At 41.7% G+C, this 22,048-nt stretch overlaps 1 protein-coding gene and 1 long non-coding RNA gene across 5 annotated transcripts in view; one reads left to right on the top strand and one right to left on the bottom strand.

Moving 5' to 3' along the window:
* Positions 1-6,474: 6,474 nt before the first annotated feature.
* Cdh20 (cadherin 20) overlaps positions 6,475-22,048 on the bottom strand; it is a 331,255-nt gene continuing 315,681 nt past the window's right edge. For 2 of the 3 annotated variants that reach the window (XM_017598871.3, XM_017598872.3), the window contains exons 11-12: positions 17,126-17,377; positions 6,475-7,268 (exon numbers count right to left, since the gene is read on the bottom strand). In XM_017598871.3, the coding sequence (XP_017454360.1) occupies positions 6,763-7,268; positions 17,126-17,377 (758 nt within the window). In that variant the 3' untranslated portion in view covers positions 6,475-6,762. 3 annotated transcript variants of the gene reach the window in all.
* On the top strand, positions 6,783-20,318 carry LOC102547165 (uncharacterized). Of its 2 annotated transcripts, none has more exons than XR_595432.4 (3): positions 6,783-6,924; positions 16,033-16,217; positions 20,143-20,318. It is a non-coding gene; the product is annotated as an uncharacterized LOC102547165 (long non-coding RNA). The 2 variants fall into 2 exon arrangements; XR_595431.4 differs by lacking the exon at positions 6,783-6,924 and adding an exon at positions 7,194-7,361.

The following is a 22,048-nucleotide window of genomic DNA, read 5'->3' as shown; positions in this document are numbered from 1 at the left end:
GACTTTTAGTTGGAAATTGATTTTATTTGATATTAGAATGGCTACTCCAGCTTGCTTCTTCTGACCATTTGCTTGGAAAGTTGTTTTCCAGCCTTTCACTCTGAGGTAGTGTCTGACTTTGTCTCTGAGGTGTGTTTCCTGTAGGCAGCAGAATGCAGGGTCCTCGTTGCGTATCCAGTTTGTTAATCTATGTCTTTTTATTGGGGAGTTGAGGCCATTGATATTGAGAGATATTAAGGAATAGTGATTATTGTTTCCCTTTATATTCATATTTGGATGTGAGGTTATGTTTGTGTGCTTTCATTCTCTTTGTTTTGTTGCCAAGACGATTAGTTTCTTGCTTCTTCTAGGGTATAGCTTGCCTCCTTATGTTGGGCTTTACCATTTATTATCCTTTGTAGTGCTGGATTTGTAGAAAGATATTGTGTAAATTTGGTTTTGTCATGGAATATCTTGGTTTCTCCATCAATGTTAATTGAGAGTTTTGCTGAATACAGTAACCTGGGCTGGCATTTGTGTTCTCTTAGGGTCTGTATGACATCAGTCCAGGATCTTCTGGCCTTCATAGTTTCTGGCGAGAAGTCTGGTGTGATTCTGATAGGTCTCCCTTTATATGTTACTTGACCTTTTTCCCTTACTGCTTTTAATATTCTTTCTTTATTTTGTGCGTTTGATGTTTTCACAATTATGTGACGGGAGGTGTTTCTTTTCTGGTCCAATCTATTTGGAGTTCTGTAGGCTTCTTGTATGTCTATGGGTATCTCTTTTTTTAGGTTAGGGAAGTTTTCTTCTATGATTTTGTTGAAGATATTTACTGGTCCTTTGAGCTGGGAGTCTTCACTCTCTTCTATGCCTATTATCCTTAGGTTTGATCTTCTCATTGAGTCCTGGATTTCCTGTATGTTTTGGACCAGTAGCTTTTTCCGCTTTACATTATTTTTGACAGTTGAGTCAATGATTTCTATGGAATCTTCTGCTCCTGAGATTCTCTCTTCCATCTCTTGTATTCTGTTGGTGAAGCTTGTATCTACAGCTCCTTGTCTCTTCTTTTGGTTTTCTATATCCAGGGTTGTTTCCATGTGTTCTTTCTTGATTGCTTCTATTTCCATTTTTAATTCCTTCAACTGTTTGATTGTGTTTTCCTGGAATTCTTTCAGGGATTTTTGTGTCTCCTCTCTATGGGCTTCTACTTGTTTATTTATGTTTTCCTGGAATTCTTTCAGGGATTTTTGCGATTCTTTCAGGCATTTTTGCGATTCCTCTCTGTAGGCTTCTACTTGTTCTCTAAGGGAGTTCTTCATGTCTTTCTTGAAGTCCTCCAGCATCATGATCAAAAATGATTTTGGAACTAGATCTTGCTTTTCTGGTGTGTTTGGATATTCCATGTTTGTTTTGGTGGGAGAATTGGGCTCCGATGATGGCATGTAGTCTTGGTTTCTGTTGCTTGGGTTCCTGCGCTTGCCTCTCACCATCAGATTATCTCTAGTGTTACTTTGTTCTGCTATTTCTGACAGTGGCTAGACTGTCCTATAAGCCTGTGTGTCAGGAGTGCTGTAGACCTGTTTTCCTCTCTTTCAGTCAGTTATGGGGACAGAGTGTTCTGCTTTCGGGCGTGTAGTTTTTCCTCTCTACAGGTCTTCAGCTGTTCCTGTGGGCCTGTGTCTTGAGTTCACCAGGCAGTTTTCTTGCAGCAGAAAATTTGGTCTTACCTGTGGTCCTGAGGCTCAGGTTCACTCGTGGGGTGCTGCCCAGGGGCTCTCTGCAGAGGCAGCAACCAGGAAGACCTGTTCTGCCCCTTCCGGGAGCTTCAGTGCACCAGGGTTCCAGATGGTCTTTGCCTTTTTCCTCTGGCGTCCGAGATGTGTGTGCAGGGAGCAGTCTCTTCTGGTTTCCCAGGCTTGTCTGCCTCTCTGAAGGTTTAGCTCTCCCTCCCACGGGATTTGGGTGCAGAGAACTGTTTATCCGGTCTGTTTCTTTCAGGTTCCGGTGGTGTCTCAGGCAGGTGTCCTGCCGCTCCTGGGCCCTCCCCCACGGGAGCCCAGAGGCCTTATACAGTTTCCTCTTGGGCCAGGGATATGGGCAGGGGTGAGCAGTGTTGGTGGTCTCTTCTGCTCTGCAGCCTCAGGAGTGCCCACCTGACCAGGCGGTTGGGTCTCTCTCTCACCGGGTCTAGGAGCAGAGAGCGTTGCTGCGGGCCGGGATCCGCGGGTGTGGGACTTCCGGTAAACACAGAACGTGCCCGGTCCTAGAGAAATTCTGCTTCCGTGTGTCCTAAGCTCACCAGGCAGCTTTCTTGCAGCAGAAAATTTGGTCTTACCTGTGGTCCCTAGGCTCAGGTTCGCTCGTGGGGTGCTGCCCAGGGGCTCTCTGCAGCAGCAGCAACCAGGAAGACCATTAAAATTTGTTTTTAAGTGCGGGACCATAAGGCAAATGGACAAGAGGAAAGAGGGAGAAATGGAAATAGTAAAAGTAAGACTAAAATATGGCAGTGGTAGAAAATAGATACAGTTCTGTGGGTTCTAGATTTGGAGAGCAGACAGAATAGAGAAGGGATCTACAGAGTTCTGCAACAGGAGGTAGAGCCCTTGGTATCACGTGCAAGACAGATATACAACTAAAGTACTTGAGGGGAAGAAACCCCTTCATCCTAACTCTAGCTATCTAACCATTCTCAAAAGCTAAGAGCATGGACAAAGAAATACAGCAGGATTTATCAGATTTCTGTCTCAGGAAGAAAAATTTATGAAACGTTGTGTTCTGGATTGGTATTGTGCTGATTATACTTTGTTTTATTTTTAACTTATTTTGCATTTATGCATGCTTGTATGTGAGAGCAGATTTATGTGAGAACAAATCCTCTGTCCTTCTGTGTCTGTCACTGTCTGCTCTCTGTCCCTGTCATTGTTTGTCTGTCAGTCTGCCTGTCTCTGTCAGTCTGTCTTTCTCTGCCTCTCTGTCTCTGTCATTGTTTGTCTATCAGTCTCTGTCTCTCTCTCTGTCTCTCTCTCTGTCTCTCTCTGTCTCTCTCTCTGTCTCTCTCTCTGTCTCTCTGTCTCTCTCTCTCTCTCTCTGTCTCTCTCTGTCTGTCTCTCTCTCTCTCTCTCTCTCTCTCTCTCTCTCTCTGTATGTGTGTGTGTGTGTGTAGTGCAGAGAATAACATCAAGTGTTTCCTAATGTTCTTCTAGTTTTGTGAGACAGACTCAGTGAGCCTGAAGCCTGGAGCTCACAGAATGGGGCTGACTGCCTGGGAACTCTGCTCTTTCAAAACTGGTAAGTGCCACCATAGCTGGTTTTATACACATGATAAATTAGCATTTTAAAAATATAAGTTGAATTATGAGACTTGCATTCCATTAGTAGACAATTTTAACAGAGGATATTTTAATCTTATTTTTATCTATTGTTCAACACGAATCTTAAGAGTCAAACAGAAGCTTTGTTATTCTGGCACATACCTATAGAAACGTCTTAACATTTATTTAATTACTAGGGAGACAGCAATCGAACTTCCTAGTGAATTAATCCATAATGACAACTATTTGTGTGCTGTGACTTGTGTTAGGAAGAGTCTGAGGACTATTTTAATATGCTGACATTATGATACCCAGGTCCAGTTGCACATTATTGGTGAGCTGCTATCAATCTTTAATCAACCATCTTGATTTGTCCGTGTCTGGATTCTGTTTTCTGTGTTTATGGATTTTTCATTTCATCTCTACTTTTTTTGGCTGTTATTTACAAACTTCTCTTTTATTAAATCACTGTGAATTTTAATCTTTGCTTGTGTTCTCATTCGGACTACAGTTTTTCTTTTTTTTGAGTATGGAATCCATTGACTTGTACAGATGCCTGCTCCCCTCAACATGTCATTCATAGGCTACCCATTCACCTGTGAACAAGGCAATGGTGGTGTCATTTTATGGATCGTCAGCCTAACTTGAGTAGATTACCTGCTTAGTGGTTCCCTTTACCTGTTCCCTGTAAGAGAGCATGGTGGCTTACTATAGTATGGTTTTCCAAATCCATTTTGAGGGTTGGAATCTCAGCTTCCAATATGAGCTGAAATGGGGCTCCTACTGAGGGCTTCTTTCAAGCTTCCTGTACCGCACTATTAAGCATCCTCTTGGGAACCAGAAGACACAGGGAACTGCTTAATCGCTTCATGCCCAGTATCATGGGGGCTGACTTAGCAGGATGTGGGCCGTGATAACCCCCTGTGGTTAAGATAACAGCTGTGTTCAGTTGTAAAGCAAGCAGCATAAAGTGAAATAGTTGCAAAATTATCCTCAGAGCTTATGGGAAGAAAGGAAGGATGTTATTGAGGTTAGTTTGCCTGACTTCACACAATCAGAATGCTGTAGAATCTAGTTTGGGCACATGTCTCTGTTTTATTCTCTTGCTTTGTTAAATGTCATTATTTTATATTGCACTTCACCCCCAAGGAGGCTCAGAAGGAGCTGCTTGCTTTTCATGGACAGGAAAGCCCATCTACAAAAGCTGCAGATGGGACTTGGGCTGTTAGTATAGCATGTAACATGCACAGAATCACATCCCACTGGCTGCAAGACTCGCAGCTGCCTTCTTACATCTTTGACCTTCATACTTGTACATTTTTTAAATTTTTTTTGTTATTAGGGAAGAGTACTGACACCTCTGTGATGATAGGCTGGGCCTCAAATGGGATGATAATATAAATCTTCCAGAAGGGGGGAGGAGGAAGAATGAGAGGGAGGCAAGGGAGGAGGAAGAGGAGGAAGAGGGAGAGGAGAAAGAGGGCAGGAGGAAGAGAAGTAGAGAGAGATCGAGATCGAGAGCAAGAGAGAGAGAATATTATGTAATTGTCAAATGTGGTCCTTGGGGTTGGGGATTTAGCTCAATGGTCAAACGCTTGCCTAGCAAGCACAAGGCCCTGGGTTCGGTCCCCAGCTTCCCCCCCTCCCCCCCAAAAAATGTGGTCCTTGCACCAGATGTATCATTATTACCTGGTAACTTGTTCCAATGACAAATTGTTCCACATGTATTGAGTCAGAAATTCTGTGGGTGAGATAGTTTAATGAGCCATCCGTTTGATTCTGATCCATGGCGAAATCTGACAGCCACTACTATAATCCAGATTATAATCCAGATAGTAATACGATGTCAAAGAGTGAGCTCTCTTCCAACTATGTTAACTCAGCACTTGTTAAATTTTTATATATATATATATGTAAAAAGGATAGAGTTAGGCATATGCTGTGTACTACCTATTTTAATTACTATAAGGAATAAAGAAGGCCCCAGTCAACTGTGAACTCTTCTACAGTCAATGGGCTGATTTGTATTTGGTTTTGCAATGAAAGAAAACTGAAAACAATTCTATCCCACCTCTTTGTGGTCATACTCCTTCTCACAAAATTAAAAATACAAGCAAAATTCAGGATTGTGTCATTCATATTAAATGGTTCTTTGCTTTTTTTCAGAGACACAAGAGTGAAATTGTCATTAAAAAATTAACTTTGATCCATGATATTAAACTGGTCAGTTACCAAAATGGAACACACAGCCTCATGTTTCTCTGATGCTGCTTCTGTGTTATCAATCCCAGCAACCTGAGGTTAATTCAGGATCATAAAGCTCTTGCCAACAACAAAACAAACTCAAAGTACACCTTTCCTTCTATTTAGCTTTTATTAAAAGAAACCCTAAGGTACCGAGATGTAGTACATCATATTTATTAACAAAATTATTAACAAATATACAAAACTTTTACAGGTAATACTCTTACATCCATTCTTCTCTATAATACTGACTTTGTTCAAGTAGGTTATCTACAGTATGTAAACATCCCTTGGATTGACTTTATACAGATTAGGAAAGCCCTCAGACCCATGCTTTTATCAGATACTTCTTATTTGGCTTTCGTTTGTTGCATCTGGTCTCCACATTTGGCACACAGAAGAGACATCTACAGTGCAAAAGAGGCAGCTTTTCTGGTTTCCTTCTGACTTTTGCCAAGGCATGTAAAAGCTGATGCTGGATCAGCTATAATGCCAACTCTTGGTTCAGCTCTTAAACATGAACACAAGTCAATGTCTCTTCCTTCTCCCACCCTCCCCAACAATTCCCCATGCAAGGTCAAGAAAGTCTAAACCTTGTGTTGAAAGGGTTAAATAGTATACCACCCACCTTAGAACAAGCAAGATGATTTCACTGAGGAATACTTTTTTCAGTAGTGTGTGTGTGTGTGTGTGTGTGTGTGTGTGTGTGTGTGTGTGTGTGTACGCGTGCGCTCCCGCGCGTGTTGTTTTCTGCAGATCTGAGGATCCAGAGAAACAATCTGAAATGGGGAATACAGATAACATAGATTCTGGAGTAGGACTTGTTCTCTGCCTCCAGACCTTCACCTACTACCTCTGTAGGTTAACACTGGAGCCTTTTCTTGGTGGCAAAATGACAAAGGCCTTGGTGAATAGGAAAAACAGAGAAACAAACAAATAAACAAACAAAAAAGCCAAGCTTTAATACTTCAAACCTGTGAATACAGTGTCAAAAAGCAAATTAAAAAGATAATTGGGGATTCTGCCCTCTTCTTCTGGGTTTCCTTCTGATTATTTAATTTCGTCTAACCAAGTAAAGCTGATCCAGAGAGAGCTCTGTTGGGTCCACTCACTCCCATCCTCACTGTCCAGCACAATATTGCTCCTGTGGTGGCCGCGCCTCATGGACGAGAAGCAGCGTTTGAGAACGTCTGGATTTGGGTGCACCTTGGCCTCCGGGCTTCTGTCACCACAAGGGCGAGGGCCCCTCCGACGCCCCGTAGAGTTCTGCCAGTTTCCGGAAGCGAGGTCCCCAGTCCGTGAGGAAATCAAAGCTCTGCTCTGAGTCCGAGGTGGCTGACTGAAGCGAGCTGAGCGAGCCGGCCACGGAGCCGTCCCCCTCAAACATGTAGGTCTGCAGGGAATCGAAGGGCGGGGCCCACAGGTCCATGTCGGCCTCGTAGAGCTTGGCCAGCACGTAGCTGTGGACCGTGCTGCTGACCGCGCACGTCTGAGGCACGTAGCGGGAGAGGCTCTCGATCTCGGGGAGCATGTCCTGCCGCGTCTTCGGGGCGGCGCCCGCCTGCGCCTCGCGCGGGTTCCACATGGCGGCGATGTCGAAGGCCTCTGTGTCCTCTTCGCCTCCCCCCTCGTCGTCATAGCGCACAATGTTCTCGTGGATGTTCTCGTCGTCGTCGATGATGTAGGGTTGTTTTCGGTGGCGCCTCATGGACAGGATGAGCAGCACCAATACTGATGGGAACACAAAAGACCAGATGTGTCAGTGCCTAGGAGGACTTTATCAAGCCAGGGGACAAAGGAGGACTCAGATGGCACCCAGGACAGGTTTGGTATTACAAACGTCACTGAGTTGAGTTCAGGTCTGCCTGATCCTCGCTGTGAGTTGTTAGATTTCAGAGCTCAGTGGGGTAAAGGAGGCTCCATATTTCTTAGACTCCTAAGAAACGGCATAGTTTTACAGAAGCTTGCTGCTTTGAAATTGTGTGTAGACACACAATGAACCATTGCGAAATTGCGGCCTGCTGTAGAAGATATGCTGTGGGTCATCTGCTATAATCTCAAAATCTCATTAGGTGAAATTCTGCTTTTTTGCTTTAGCATCTTAATAGGATTCCACTATAAACACAAGCATATGTCTACAAATAATGAATGTAAACATTTAAGCTAAGTATGAACTAAAGAAATTGTCTTTTATGCCTCCTTCAAAAACTAAGAGCATCGTGGGGAGCTTATCAGACTCCAGACCTACCAAGGCACTATGGACAGTTAATAGTTTCTGGAGTTCTCTTCAAGGTTTGGCTCTGGGTAGCGCAACCTCTTCCCAGTAGATGCTCATACTCAGGAGTATTTGGGAGCCCAAATTGGAGCACTTGTTTATTTATTTGAAAAAGGACACAAAGTTGGCAATGGGATAGATCTAGGAGGAGTTTAGGGGGTGAATGTTAAGATTTCTATAAATTCTCAAAAAAAAAAACTAAATAGAAATACTTTTAAAAGCATAAATGAATGACTCTTTAGGCCCAGTCACCCCAGATTCCTCAAATGATCTTTAAATAGAGAGGTATTTGTAATTTTCTAGAGCCAGTGGTGGTCATGGGAGAGAAAGAATGAGCAGTGACATTTTATATGGTTCAATATGTTACCTGTTACCGAAGAGGTACCACATTGTTAGATATGCCCTTGAAGGTTTGGATAACATTTGATCCCAACCAATGGGTTTTTTTTTTTTTTTTTTTTTTGCTAGGTGTGTTCACTGGGGTTTAAAGGAGATATAGAGATAATCCCATTGAACTGTTTATCTTTGTAACTGAAAACATTTTTTCAGGAAGTGTGTTGAGGTTTCAGCTATAGAGGTGCTATTGATTTCTCTCCTGGTGTGCTTTGTTACAGCTGGTGAGCAGTGACAGCTTGACAGCACTGCAAAATAAAGCCCAGTTCATTCAAGAGTGGTGGTGGTGGTGATAGTGGTGGTGATGGGGGTGGTGGAAGAGGAGGAGGAGGAGGATTGCCATCTGGGCAGTAAGAGAGTACAGACTAAGAGAGCTCAGAACAACATATTTAAAGTTCTTGAAGCACACGAATTATAGCTAATGATCCTAATATCTAATATTTTGTGAATAGACTTGCTTGGTAATAAAATACATACACAAAAAATAATGATATAATCTTGAATGTTTTTCTATGTGTAAAAATACGAGACATGGACAAGAACTGTGGAATTTCAGGAAAAGAGACTAATAGGATTCTAAGGAATTGAGGGGGAGGTTGAAACGTGGTGTGAAAGCCTGAAGCATGATTTATATTCAAAGTAACATAGGAAAATTGGTTTCTTTTTTTTTTTTTTTTTTTGGTTCTTTTTTTTTTTTCGGAGCTGGGGACCGAACCCAGGGCCTTGCGCTTCCTAGGCAAGCGCTCTACCACTGAGCTAAATCCCCAGCCCTGGAAAATTGGTTTCTAAATAAGCATTCATATGTATGAGATACAGTTAACACTAAACATATATTTTAAAAAGCTCTTTGTTAAACAATGAGGAAACAATATTGAGTATAACAATTCTAACATAAACTTGTCCTGTGGACTAGCAGTATTAATGATATTAATGTTAACACAAACCAGGCTATGATGAAGGCTTTCTTTGGGTCATGACTGTTGCTGATAAAGGACAAAGACAAGACTATTGAATTGTGCTGGAAATATTAAGAAAGAAGGTGACCGGTCATGTGATCTTAAAGTGGTAGGATGGGGTATTTGAAGATGTGGATGAAAGTGGAAAAAGTGTTAAGTGGCTGGGGGTGTGTGTGTGTGTATTTTTGGTTATTTGGCTGTCTGAGCATGGAGGATCATATAACATAGGAGTTTGAGGTTTGAGGCCAGTATGGGCAACAAAGCAAGACATCATCTTAAAAATCAAAAATAACTCCAGCCAGAGAAGGCAAAGCCTAACTGAATTTTCACCTCTTCTTCTTTCCCTCTAGATCCAATCCCCCAGTCTCCTTTCCAGCTCCATAGAAGACCACCTGCTGTAGCCTCCCTTCCTCTTTGTTCCTAACTCCATTGGAACTCATAGACCACTCCGGTCAGGGAAGCAAGTGGTCTAACTGCAGATTTTTACCTCCCCCTCCTCAAAAACCAGTCTTTCACACCCAGCTCAGTAGCAGATGTGGCCTCCCTTCCTTCCCTTTCCCCACCTCCAATGGCTCACACAGACCTTGCCTTCCAACATCCTTCCTCCCCTTCTTGCTTTATCCCACCCTCCACTCAAGCATGCATTCCATAGGACTGTAGTGCAATGCTGCCAGGGAAATAAGTAGACCAGCTAAGAGGGTCCACAAGCTTCAGGTCCCCAGTCTCCCTCTTCCCCAGATTCAATCCCATAATCTCATCTCCAGCTCTGTAGCAGACTACTTGCTGTAGCCTCTACACTTGCTGCCCTGATCCAGGGGATTAGACAGTTCCTGATGGGACACCCTACTATCCTCCTCCCTATGAACCACCTAGGCCTCACCCTCCTAGCCCATCACCATTTCTGTCAGCTCAAAATACTTTAGAAACATATTTTACCTGGAATTCCCACTGACCAAACATGTCAGGATTCCAGAAGAATTTCCTACCAGGCAACACAGAACCAACATAACCCCTAAGAAACAGAGAGGACAACAGAAAGCAAGGAAAGAAACACTACTCAATAAAGACAAGACCAGATATCAGCACCTAGAATTAAAGTCATCCCAAACCTAGATGCCTAGACCCTACTGCAAAAAAACACTGTCACAGCCAGAACAATATGTCTCCTAGTGGAGACTAGTTCCCAGCAATGCCACTACTGTATGGCCTTTATGAATATAATCCTTAGAGAAAAAGAAAATGAATAAATCCCTTAAATCCACAAAACCAAAAAACAATGGAAAGAAATAAATAAAAAAGTTCAAGTTCTGAAAATAGAAATAGAATCCAGAAAGTAAACCCAAACTGTGGGATATCTGGAAATGAAAAATGTAGGAATTTGAACAGAAATCTCGGAGGCAGACCTCACTCATAGAATATAAGTGATGGAAGAGAGAATCTCAGGCACTGAAAACATGATGGAAGAAATGGATAACTCAGTCAAAGAAAATATTAATCTTAAAAAAGTAAGCTGGCACAAAACATCCAGGCAAGCTGGAACAATAGGAACAGAGCAAATCTAAGAATAATAGAAATAGAGGAAGGAGAAGAAACATAGGACACAGGCACAGAAAAACAAAATCATAAAAACATCAAATCATAAAAACAAAATCATAGAAGAAAGTTTCCTTAATCTAAGGAAAGAGATGCCTATTAAGATACACTAAGGATATAGAACACCAAATAAATTCGATCAGAAAATAAATTCCTCTGAGTAAGTAATAATCAAAATATTAAATGACAGAACAAAGAATATTAAAAGCTGAAAGGGAAAAAGGCAGACCTATTAGAATAAAACTCAACTTCTCAATGAAATTATAAAAGCCAGAAGGTCATAGACCGATCATCTAAAAACTAAAGAGATAATAGATGCCAGTCCATACTACTATAACCAGAAAAATTTCCATCCCAAGAGATGGAGAAAATAAGACATTCCATGATAAAACCACCTTTGAGCATTATCTTTCTACAAATCCATCCCCCAAGAGAGTATTGAAAAGAAAACTTCGACATGAGGAGGTTGACACCCAAGAAAAAAAAAAGAACAGAAACACACACACACACACACACACACACACACACACACACACACACACACACACACCCCAACGACAACAATAAAATGGCAGGAACCAACAAAATATTGCTCATCAATATCTATCAACATCAGGGGTTTCAATTCTCCAACAAGCTGAGAAAGACTAACACAGTAGCTTTGTTTTTCTGCAACTAAGAAAACATTTCTTAACATCAAAGATTGATAGTACCTCAGGGGAAATGGGTAGAAAAAGATAATACAAGCAAATGGACTTCAAGATACAAGTTGTGTAGCCATTTTAGTATCTGACAAAATAGGGTTCAAACCAAAATTAATCAGAAGAGGTGGAGAAGGACACTACATATTTGTCAAAGGAGAAATCCACCAAGAGGATATTGCAGTTTTTAATGTCTTTAGACTAAACATAAGGGCACCCAAATTCATAAAAAGAAATACAACTCCAGCTTAAATCTCATGTCCCTCACAGATCTCTTGCCAGTAGACAGGTCATCCTGACAAAAACTGAACAGAGACCCGCTGGAGCTAACTGATGTCATAAGCCAATCTGACCTAACATATTTACAGAAAATTTCACCCAAACACAAAAGAATATACCTTCTTCTCAGCAGTTCAAGGAACTTTGTCCATATTCTGACACAAAGCCAATCTGAAAATATAATGTATATAATGAAATAACACCCTTCATCCTATCTGAACACCATGGATTAAAGGCGGACATCAAGAGGAGGAACAACAGAAAGCTCACAAACTCATGGGAACTGAGCAACTCACTACTGAAATAAAAGTCAAGACCCAAATCAAGAAATAAATTAAACATGTTCTATAACTGAATGAATACACAACATTCCCAAACTTATGGGACACATTGAAAGCAGTTATAAGAGGCAAGTTCATAGAACTAAGTGCCTATATAAACAAATGAAAAACTGAGGAGACCTTAAACTAGTGACTTAATTACACACATGGAAGCTCTAGAGAAAAAGGATGAAATTACACCCAAAAGAAGGAGAGGGCAAGAAATAATAAAACTCAAACCTGAAATCAATAAAAAAGGAAAAAAAAAAAAAAAAGAAACCTTACATAGAGTCAATGAAACAGAGAAAATAAAGTGTTTTGAGAAAGTAAGATTGACAAATCCTTATCCAAACTAAAGGACACAGAAAACACCTAAATTAGAGATTAAATGAGATGCATAAAACGGACACTGAAAAAAAATTCAGAGAATTACGGTGACAGACCTCAAAAACCTGTACAACAGATTGGAAAACTTAAACATAATTTTCCTGATACAACCACTTACCAAAGTTAAACCAAGACCTGATAAGCAGTGTAAACAGACCTGTAACTGTTAGTAAAATAAAAACAGTATTTAAAAGCCTCCAAACCAAAAAAGCCCAAAGCCAGATGGTTTTAGTGTAGAATTGTGCAAGACTTTCAAAAAAGAGCTAAGGTCAATACTCCTCAAATTATTGCACAAAATGGACACAAAAGGAACGTTGCCTAATTAGTTTTACAAGTCCATAGCTACCCTGACCTCAAACCACATAAATACCAAAGAATTTCAGATCAATTTCCCTTATGAACATAGATGCAAAAATTCTCAGTAAAATTCTTGCAAACTGAATCCAAAGACATATCAAAAAGACCATATACCATGATTGAGTGGGCTCTCAGGAATGGTTCAGTATATATAAATCCACGTTATCCACATATAAGTAAAACTGAAAGCCAAAACCACATGATCATCTCATTAGATGTAGAAAAGGCCTCTGATAAAAATCAACACCCCTTCATGATAAAATGTTCTGGAGTGACTAGAAATTTGAGAGACATACTTTATAATAAAGGCAATTTATTCACACTTTTATAATCTCATTGAGAAGTTGTATGTCCCATAGCCCACATAAAAATAAATGGAAAGGAACTTAAAGCAATTCCATTAAAATCAGGGACAAGACAAAATTGTCTTGTTTCTATCTACCTAATCAATATAATACTTGAAGCCTTAGCTTCAGCAGTAAGACAACTGAAGGAGGTCAAGGGGATACAAATTAGAAAGGGAGAAGTCAAAGTACTTTTGTCTGCAAATTATATATAATTATAATATTAAATATATAATATATGTTATAATATATTATATATTAGCTATATATTAATAAAATATCTATCCCTAAGAATGCCACCTGAAACCCCTACAGCTGAGAAGCACTTTGAGCAGTGTTGCTGGATAAGTAGCCTTTCTATACAGAGATGACAAATGTACAGAGAGAAAAATCAAAGGAACTACCTTCACAAAGCCTTTACAGTAGGTTTAAATAATATAAAATATATTCTGGGTAACTCAAACCAAACAAGTGGAAGACTTGTATGATGAATACATTGTCATTGAAGAAAGAAACCAAAGAAGACAGCAGAAGATGGAAAGATATTCTATGCTCATGGGTAGGTACTCATGGGTAGGTAGAATTAATATTGTAAAAATGGCCATCTGACCAAAAGCAATCTACAGAGTCAGTGCGATCACCATCTAAGTTCCAGCATAATTCTTCACAGATCTTCATGCCTACACAGAGCCTTCGCCCGATGCACTAAATGTCATTTGTTCAGAAGCTGCTCTGCATGCTACCAAAGGAGAAAAGTAAGCATCAACTCTTCACTCCACAATTTACGTCCTTGCAGAAAGATATGCTAGTGCAATGCTGGCACAAAATCTGTAGAAATAATCTGCCAATATCTTATTTAACCTGAGGAGCCCCAACCTAACACGGCTTCAGTGACTAAGAAACAGACTAGATAGACAGCCCGGTGACGTAGGGTAAAGCCAAATGCTACTGTTCTACTAAAAGAATGTAGCAATAAAACAAACCCTGAAGACATTCTGCTCTGCTCAGATCAGTGCCTTACTCAGGCACCATTAGTGAAGATTCTCCTTGGAGCAGATGTGAACCAATACAGAGACCCCAGCCAGGCAATGTACAGAGTGTGAGAGGCCTTGGAACACTTAGCCTTAAATGGGATCTATCAAATTCCTCTTCACAGGGCTGGGGGAACTTGGAGGAAGAGTGGGCAGAAAGTGTAAGAGTCACAGAGGACGGAGGACACCAGGATAACAAGCTCCTCTAAGCCAACACTCCCAAAGCTCGTACACTCTCCCAAGAGACTGAGGCAGCACGTACAGGGCCTGATGGGTTTGCACCAGTTAGAGTGAAAGGAGAAGTGGACACAGGCCTTCATCTCCAACACGAAGCAATCTGCAATCGATATTTAATTCTGCAAGGGACACACTCTATTCTCATGAGTGGACAACATGCCCAGCAGAAAACAAACTCAGCAACATGTATGAAGTTTCCTTGTCTTGCAAGGTCATGCCAAGGCTTTAAAAATTTTTTATTTTCTCTTTTTCATTTTATTTTCTATTTTGTCTGTCTGTCTGTCTGTCTGACATTACCCTACAGATCACTTGAGTTTAAATTATGGCTTCTATTTTGTGTTTTTATGGGTATCCTGGGTGTGGGAATAAGCATGTCTTTGTGTATATATCTGTTTTTTTCCCTGCCTTTTCAAGTTTTATTGTATTCCAATGGTTTTTTTTTGTTTTTATCTTACTATATTTTATTATTATCTCCCAAATCTTATTTTCTACTGTGAGACAGAAAGAGAGGATCTGGATAGGAGAGGAGGTGGGGAGGACAGGGATGAGCAGAGGGAGCAGAAAACACAGTAAAAAATATCTTATATGCAAAAAAAAATCTATTTTTAATGAAACAAAACCCACAAAACCATTGAAGAGAGAATGCTGGTGGATATGTAGGATTAGACAGTGTGTAGAACTAGTCATCTCTTGAAAATCAAAGATTGATATGAACCTTATTTTTTACATAAAATGTTATAAATAATGAGCATTAAATTATGCTTTCAAATTAGGTCTTCAAAAAAAGAGTTAGGTTCAGGTAAGGAATTGCCAAAATGAACAGGTTTAATTTTCTACCTTTGTGTGTGTGTGTTTGTCTGTGTGTGTGGTTTGTCTGTATGTGTACAAGTCAGCCTCAACATAAATGTTAGAGTTGTGTGAATTGTGTGATTTGGGTTGTGCTCTCTTAGAAGTAAGTGGGCAAGTGTGCGACTCAGGGGATGACACCTTAGCTTCTGAGACTTCTTATTCTGTGAGGTTGAAAAAACGGGTCTCGGCTTACAAATTAGGTTATCTCTTGCACAGCACTCTGAGCCAGTGTCTTTAAATCAGTTTTTCTGTAATGGTGGCTCTTTGTGGACCAGGATGAACCTACGGCACTTCTCAAAGATAGAAGTCAGGAGAGCCTGCCTGGAAATTTCTCCTCCAAGCAAATAACTTCAAAGGGAAAAAAACAGCTTTTCTTGTTCTGCACTCAAGGTCTCCCAGTGCCACCTTATGGACACACTAGGAATTGCAGGGGGATTTTATTTGGTCCAGGTAATGACCAGGAGTCATATAACTCTGGTCTCTGTCTCTGTCGTATTCCTTAATTGTAATGTAAGACAGAGCACTCAAAATACAATGAAAGTTTACATTATAAACTTTGAGTTTATAATGAGGAGTGCATTCCAAAGGCCTATGTAGAAAGAAAATGCAATGTTGATATTTTCAACAATGAATTTCTTTATCTTGTATGGCTGTCAGTCACTTGGTGTTTAGGTAAACGAGGAACCAAGGGTACATATGGATTACAACATAAATTACCATGCTTTATATTTTTCCCTGTATAAAGTTACTGAAACTTCATTTTCTCTCTGTAGGACTTGTTCTGTAGGCCAGGATGCCTGGAGCATGTAATAGTCCTCCCACCGCGTGCCGTTGATGCCGGAATCGCAGTGTATCGCTGTGGCATTTCATGCGTATTGGATATTAGCATTGTCCCTGACGCTTGCTTTTCTCTAAGTAAGGAGAATGTGCAGTGGTTGAGCTCAGTAGCAGAGTGAAGGTGAGACACACCTGTGGATGCTCTCTGGGATTTCCCAGATGCCTTAGGTGTTTGCTTTTGAGTGTCTACTTAGAGGACACTGCAGTGAAGCTTGTGGGCACTGGAGAGTGGGTGCCGAAAGAAGAGGGGAGACTCACGTATGACCTTTTATTTATCACCCCTCCCCCTTGGTTCCTCGGCAGAGGCAAAGAGGCTCTGTTTATTCAGTGCTGTTTGTCAGATGCCCACAGTGTCTGACATGACCTCTGTGCCACAGGCGGATTATTCCCAGGGATCCATGTGGTTCACACCACTGCTCCTTTCAGGTCTCAGCTCAGAGTTCTACTTCCCTATGAGGGCCTTGTAGACCACCCAGTTTGCCGCATTGCAGTGGTGCCTGTCCCAGTCCCCTTCTTGTCAGGATACACAGACTGTATCTCTTTCCTCCCAGGAACACTTGGCTACCTGTAGTCTGTAGGCATGAGGACCCAGAAGAGTGGCACCGAGGAAGGCTGAGCAGTGTGTGGCCTGCCAGTCCTGGCTCTGCCTCTGACATTAGGCTTTGGGCTTGTGACTTAGTTGTTAAATGGATATGAAGAAGTGAGTATCCGCTTCTGTGTTATTTTGGTTCTATCATGCCAGTGCGAACTTGCATCATGTGAAGTAAACTATGGAGGCCATAGTGCATCTGTCTTCCAATCACTGTGCCTAGTATGGTGTGCAGGTGTACAACAGATACTTGATAAACTTGCCGAAGAGGCCTTGAGGGAAGATACTGCCTTCGACTTACACACTTTCCCCCAGGCTTTGCTCTTTTGAAGTAAGCTTGGGAGAAGAAGACCAGTCTTGAGTATCTAAGATAGGGGGTTAACTGCTCATGTCTCCAAGCACGTGAACCCCCACCTCCCGGAAGAGAGCCACCAACTCACCTAAGAGAACAAAGACGCAGGCCAGGATGGCGATGAGGGCACCCCGACTCAAACTGACTGGGAGCATATATGCCTCTGGGCTGCAGGACATGACGTGGCCATCGTCACTGCAGCTGCACACTTGAATGGTAAGTGTGCCGGTGCTGCTGAGGACCGGCTGGCCGCTGTCTGCTATGAGGATGGGCAGGTAGAAGACGCTCTGCTCCTGCTGTCGGAAGCCGGACCTCCTGGTCAGAATGCGAGCGGTATTATCTGAAGGAGGAAGGCATTTTGGAGTTAAAAAAAAGAGGAGAGAAATTCTTGGATCGAAGCAAGCAGGGACAGGGTAGGGGAAGGAGAGAGGTCACAAGGCGAGCGCTGCTGCAGCCAAGTCTATAGGTTTGGCTCAGCACTTAGGTTTGAACATCAAGACTTTCATTTGCTTTCAGGCAAAAGCCGGAGGCCTAGGAAAGAAGCCTTTTTGTGAGACACTGTCTTACCCTTTGTGACATAAAGTGCCTGGGGCGAACTGACAGCCTTCAGATCTAACAAATGTTCCCAGGGAAAACTTGACAGAAATGAACAGTCCCTGGCGATCTGTGATCCGTTTGCTCAGCACCTTGCTGAAGCCTGTGTTGCTTTCTGCCTCCAGCAGAGGAGAGACAAGGAGCCCATGGGACTGGTCCAGATTGCTTATGTTTGCTATTTGGGCTGGAATTCGTGTCTTTTGATATTTTCTTTTATGCCTCTCACTTGGCCTCACCAACTTCCTGAAGAACCCGCTCATTTTCAGAAGCTTATGCAGACCCATGCTTACATGACACAGCTTGTGGACTGAGTTTAGGCAGTTAATATGAATTTGGTGAATTCTATTCTTTCAAGTTTTAAATTTTATTTTATGCACATGGTGGTTTGCCTGCATGCATATTTGTACACCACTTGTGTGCCTGGTGCCTGCAGAGGCCAGAAGAGGGCAGCGGAACTCGAGGAATTAGAGTCACACATGATTGTGACTGTCATCTGGATGGTTGGAATTGAACCTTTGCTCTGGAAGAACAGCGACTGCTGAGTCGCCTTTTCAGTCTTGGTAAAAGTTGTTGTTTTTCATTCTATTTAAAAAGTGAAAACTTTAGTTAGGAGATAATAATAATAATAATAATAATAATAATAATAATAATAAGAGGTATTCAGTGAGGTTTCAGTATATTTTTTCATTTTATAATGATCAACTTAAGGCATGTAGGCAAACCCTTTTGTATGTGAGGTATTTATTTGTGTGTATAAGTTTGTTTGTGTGTACATGGATGTTCACATATGTGTGTGCAGCCCATAGATCGATGTGGGGTGTTTTCCTTGCTCTATTCTTTATGTTTGTACGATAGAGTCTTTCACTGAATCTGGACATTTCGTTTCCAGTTTGGACAGACTGGCCAGTGAGCTTTGAAAATCCACCTGTTTCCCTCCACTGAGAGCTAAGCTTAGAGACATGCACTGCCGCGCCTGGCTTTTACAAGTGTGGTAGGCATCGGAACTCAGGTCCTCATGCTTGTGCCGTAAGCATTCACTGACTAAACCGCACCCCCAGCCTACCCACTATCTTAAACGCTTCTCATTTCTCTATAATCAGAACATTAGAAAGTCATCTGTAGCTATTTGGACTTTGCATTACTGCTGAGTAAATACTCCCATGCAGCAGAACATAATCCTCCTTTAGCTAACTGATTAGATGTGTTTCTCAGAGCTCACTGTGTGGGCAGGTATAGTGATGTTGATATTTTCCAAATACTATATATTTTACATGTAAGAATTTTTAAATTTATATTTTTAAGTTACCGGGAATGGCTTTGAGTTATAAAGCAGATTTTTTTTTTTTGCAACCTTGTGATCACTTCAGCAGATGAACAATTTGAGAGATGTGGTAGGATACATAAGCAGTAACTCATAACGCTCAAATCAAGCTGGGTATGGTAGCACATGGTGCCTGTAATCCTGAAGCCAGGGCAGGGGGCTGAGGCCAAGAGGGACAGAAAATTCTAGACTAGCCGGGGCTACATAGTAGGCCCTGCTAGAGAAACCAACAAAATAAAACATCCAGACCAACAAGGAGTTAATGCCATTAACAGAAGAATTTCTGGGGATGCATCACATGAAGTAGAATTTCACAACACAGTGGTCATCACTATTTCTGGTTCTCCTTCCCTTCTTGAATGTAATTAAGGTCTATATTTTCCTTCTCATTACAATCTGTTGCGATGCTGATCGACTCCACACCTCTACAGTGACAGAATTAAAGCCTTGGTTAATTACAGTTTCTTTATTGTCACTAACCAGTAGGAAAGGGGCATTTGAACTCTGGCTTCTCATACTCTAAGGCATGCACTCCTTTCCTGGTGCTATCCAACTGCATGTTTAGTTTCCTAGCATTAGTGGTGCGTTAGCTGCTTTTATGTCTGCTTTACAGAAGCTAGACTCATTTTGGAAGAGGAAACTTTAATTGAGAAAATGGTCCTCCCAGATTGGCCTGTGGAGCAATTTTCTTGGTTGATAATTGATGTGGTAGGGGTCAGCACACTGGGCTGTGGGTGCTGGGTGCTTTAAGAAAGCATGCTCTCAGCCCACAGAGGGCGAGCTAGCAGGCAGTGTCTCTCTATGGCCTGTGTTACAGTTCCTGCCTTGAGATCCTGTCTCATTTCCTGATCTGAGAGTTGTGGATGAAATAAAGTCTTTGCTCACCAAGTTCTTTTTGGTTATGGTGCTTTATCACTGCAGTAGAAACCCTAAGACAGAGGTCAATACTTGTTCAGACAGTGATCATTGTTTCTTGCTTTGACAAGGGGTTACTTTCTTATTGTTTTCTTCTCAGTGCAAAATGATAGCATCAGTTATTAGTTTGAGGTTTTATTCACCTACTTACCATGCAGCCTCCCCCACCCAGCCTGACAGCTAACTACTGTTACTTATCCTTTATAATTTTATTTTTTAAATCAATTTCTTTCAACAAAACGTGTATTTATTTATCTATTTTTGCTTTAATTTAGCCTAGATCATAAGGATTTTAAGAAAGGCTGACATAGAGCTGAAACATCATCATCATCATCATCATAACCATCAGCGGCAGCAGCAGCAGCAGCAACAACAACCGAAACCCCACCTGTACCTTCATATTACATGGCCATTTGGAATGTTTTCATTAAAAGTGATAATTAGAGCTTTAGTAACTTTTTTGGAAGGAGAATTATTTTTAAAGGTGGCAGTTCTGTTGTGTGTGTGTGTGTGCCTGTGCCTGTGCGTGTGTGTGTGTGTGTGTGCGTGTGCGTGTGCGTGTGTGTGTGTGTGTGTGTGTTATAGTCGCCAAATAAAGAAAAGATGAGAAAATGGGTTCTGAAACTTTAAATTATTCTACACATACAATCCATTCCATGTTCTGAGACTGAGAAAGAGAAGCTAGACACGCTTGAATGTGGTGTGCTTTTGTTATCCCAGCACTCGGGAGGCCGTGGCAGCTGGACCGCTGAGGCCATCGACGGCCTGTGCTGTAAGTTCCAATCCGGTGAGTTTACACAGAGAGATCTGCTCTCTAAAACATGGTCTGTGCTGTAAGTTCCAGTTCTATGAGTTTACATAGAGAGACCTGCTCTCTAAAAGTCAACGCCAAACAAAAAGATAAAGGGAGAAAGAGGCAGAGTGGGACTGTTGCTTGGTGGTAGGGGGCTTGACCAGCGTGTGTGAGATCCTGGGCTTGATCCACAGTCCTCCCGCAGCCCTTACTAAAAAGGCTTTATTGTAATCTAAAAGGGGGACACCGGTGTTGGAAACACACCATATTGGAAGTGGGTCCTAAGAAAAGAAACCTGTGGGATAAACTCATATGGAGGTGAGGCGTTCACTTTTCCTGTAGAAGATGCGCTGGCTTCTGGTTCGGGGAAGCTTTTCAGAGAAGAGTCACCTCCCTTTGTTACAGTCCTGTCATTTTGCCCATCTTTATATGATATTGCTTCTGCGAACAGTCGCCCAAAGTCACCTTGAGGAGCCGAGCAGTCGTTTGCTGCACGTTACTTTTGGTGTTAGTTGTATATGGATGAGAGAGTGACACCTAGCTAAAAGTTTGAAGAAAAAACGTAATGCCTGCCTCTCCTCATCCTGGGGATTCTGTCATAAAGCCAACCCCGAGGAGGGTGAAACTATTGTTTTTAGGAGGATTTTCCTATGAAACAGGTAAGTGAATTATTCAAAAGTCTGACTCAAAAACATTCTCGGGAGAGCGGATGAGGGAGTGGGGACTGCTGTTCTTGCTTAGTAACGTAAGTGCTACTTAAGGTGAAGCTCAGAATTTGATCTCCAGCACCTGCACAAATGCGAGGCATGGTGGGCCACCCTTAACCTCAGTGCAGGAGGTGCAAGCAGGGTCCCTGGAGCAAGCTGGCTTGCTAGACTAGCTGAATCAGGAAACTCTGGGGTTAAGTGAGGAGTCCTGCCTCAGTTCAAGGAAGAGCCCTGTGAGGCGAAAGATGGCGCAGGGGTTAAGAGCTCTCACAGAAAAGCTAAGTTCTGCCCTCAGCGCCACTTCAGCTTCAGGGTATCTGATGCCTTCCCCTCCACCCCCCACCACCTGGCACACACATTATTAAAAATAAAAGCCAAAAGGAAAATACCTGATACCAACCTCTGACATATGCACTCCCTATATGTGCCCATACATGTGTACACAGCACATACCACACAAAAACACAAAAATCTCAAGATATTTAATTCTTTTGTAGACATTCTATGGTAATTAAAAGACTGAAGAATACTTCTATCTAAGAGGCTATAGTAATATTTCAAATCTTAAAAATGATGTCTGAGAGGAAGACAAGCTATGCCTAATCTTGACAGTTTTGCTACCCTCTGTTTAGCTGTTACCAAGTCATTCTTAAGATGAGTGTGCTGAAACCCAGAGACATG

This window comes from Rattus norvegicus, chromosome 13 (genome assembly GCF_036323735.1).
Source record: "Rattus norvegicus strain BN/NHsdMcwi chromosome 13, GRCr8, whole genome shotgun sequence".
In the NCBI taxonomy this organism is placed as follows: Eukaryota; Metazoa; Chordata; class Mammalia; order Rodentia; family Muridae; genus Rattus; species Rattus norvegicus.
This window is presented reverse-complemented; position numbering and strand designations above follow the sequence as displayed.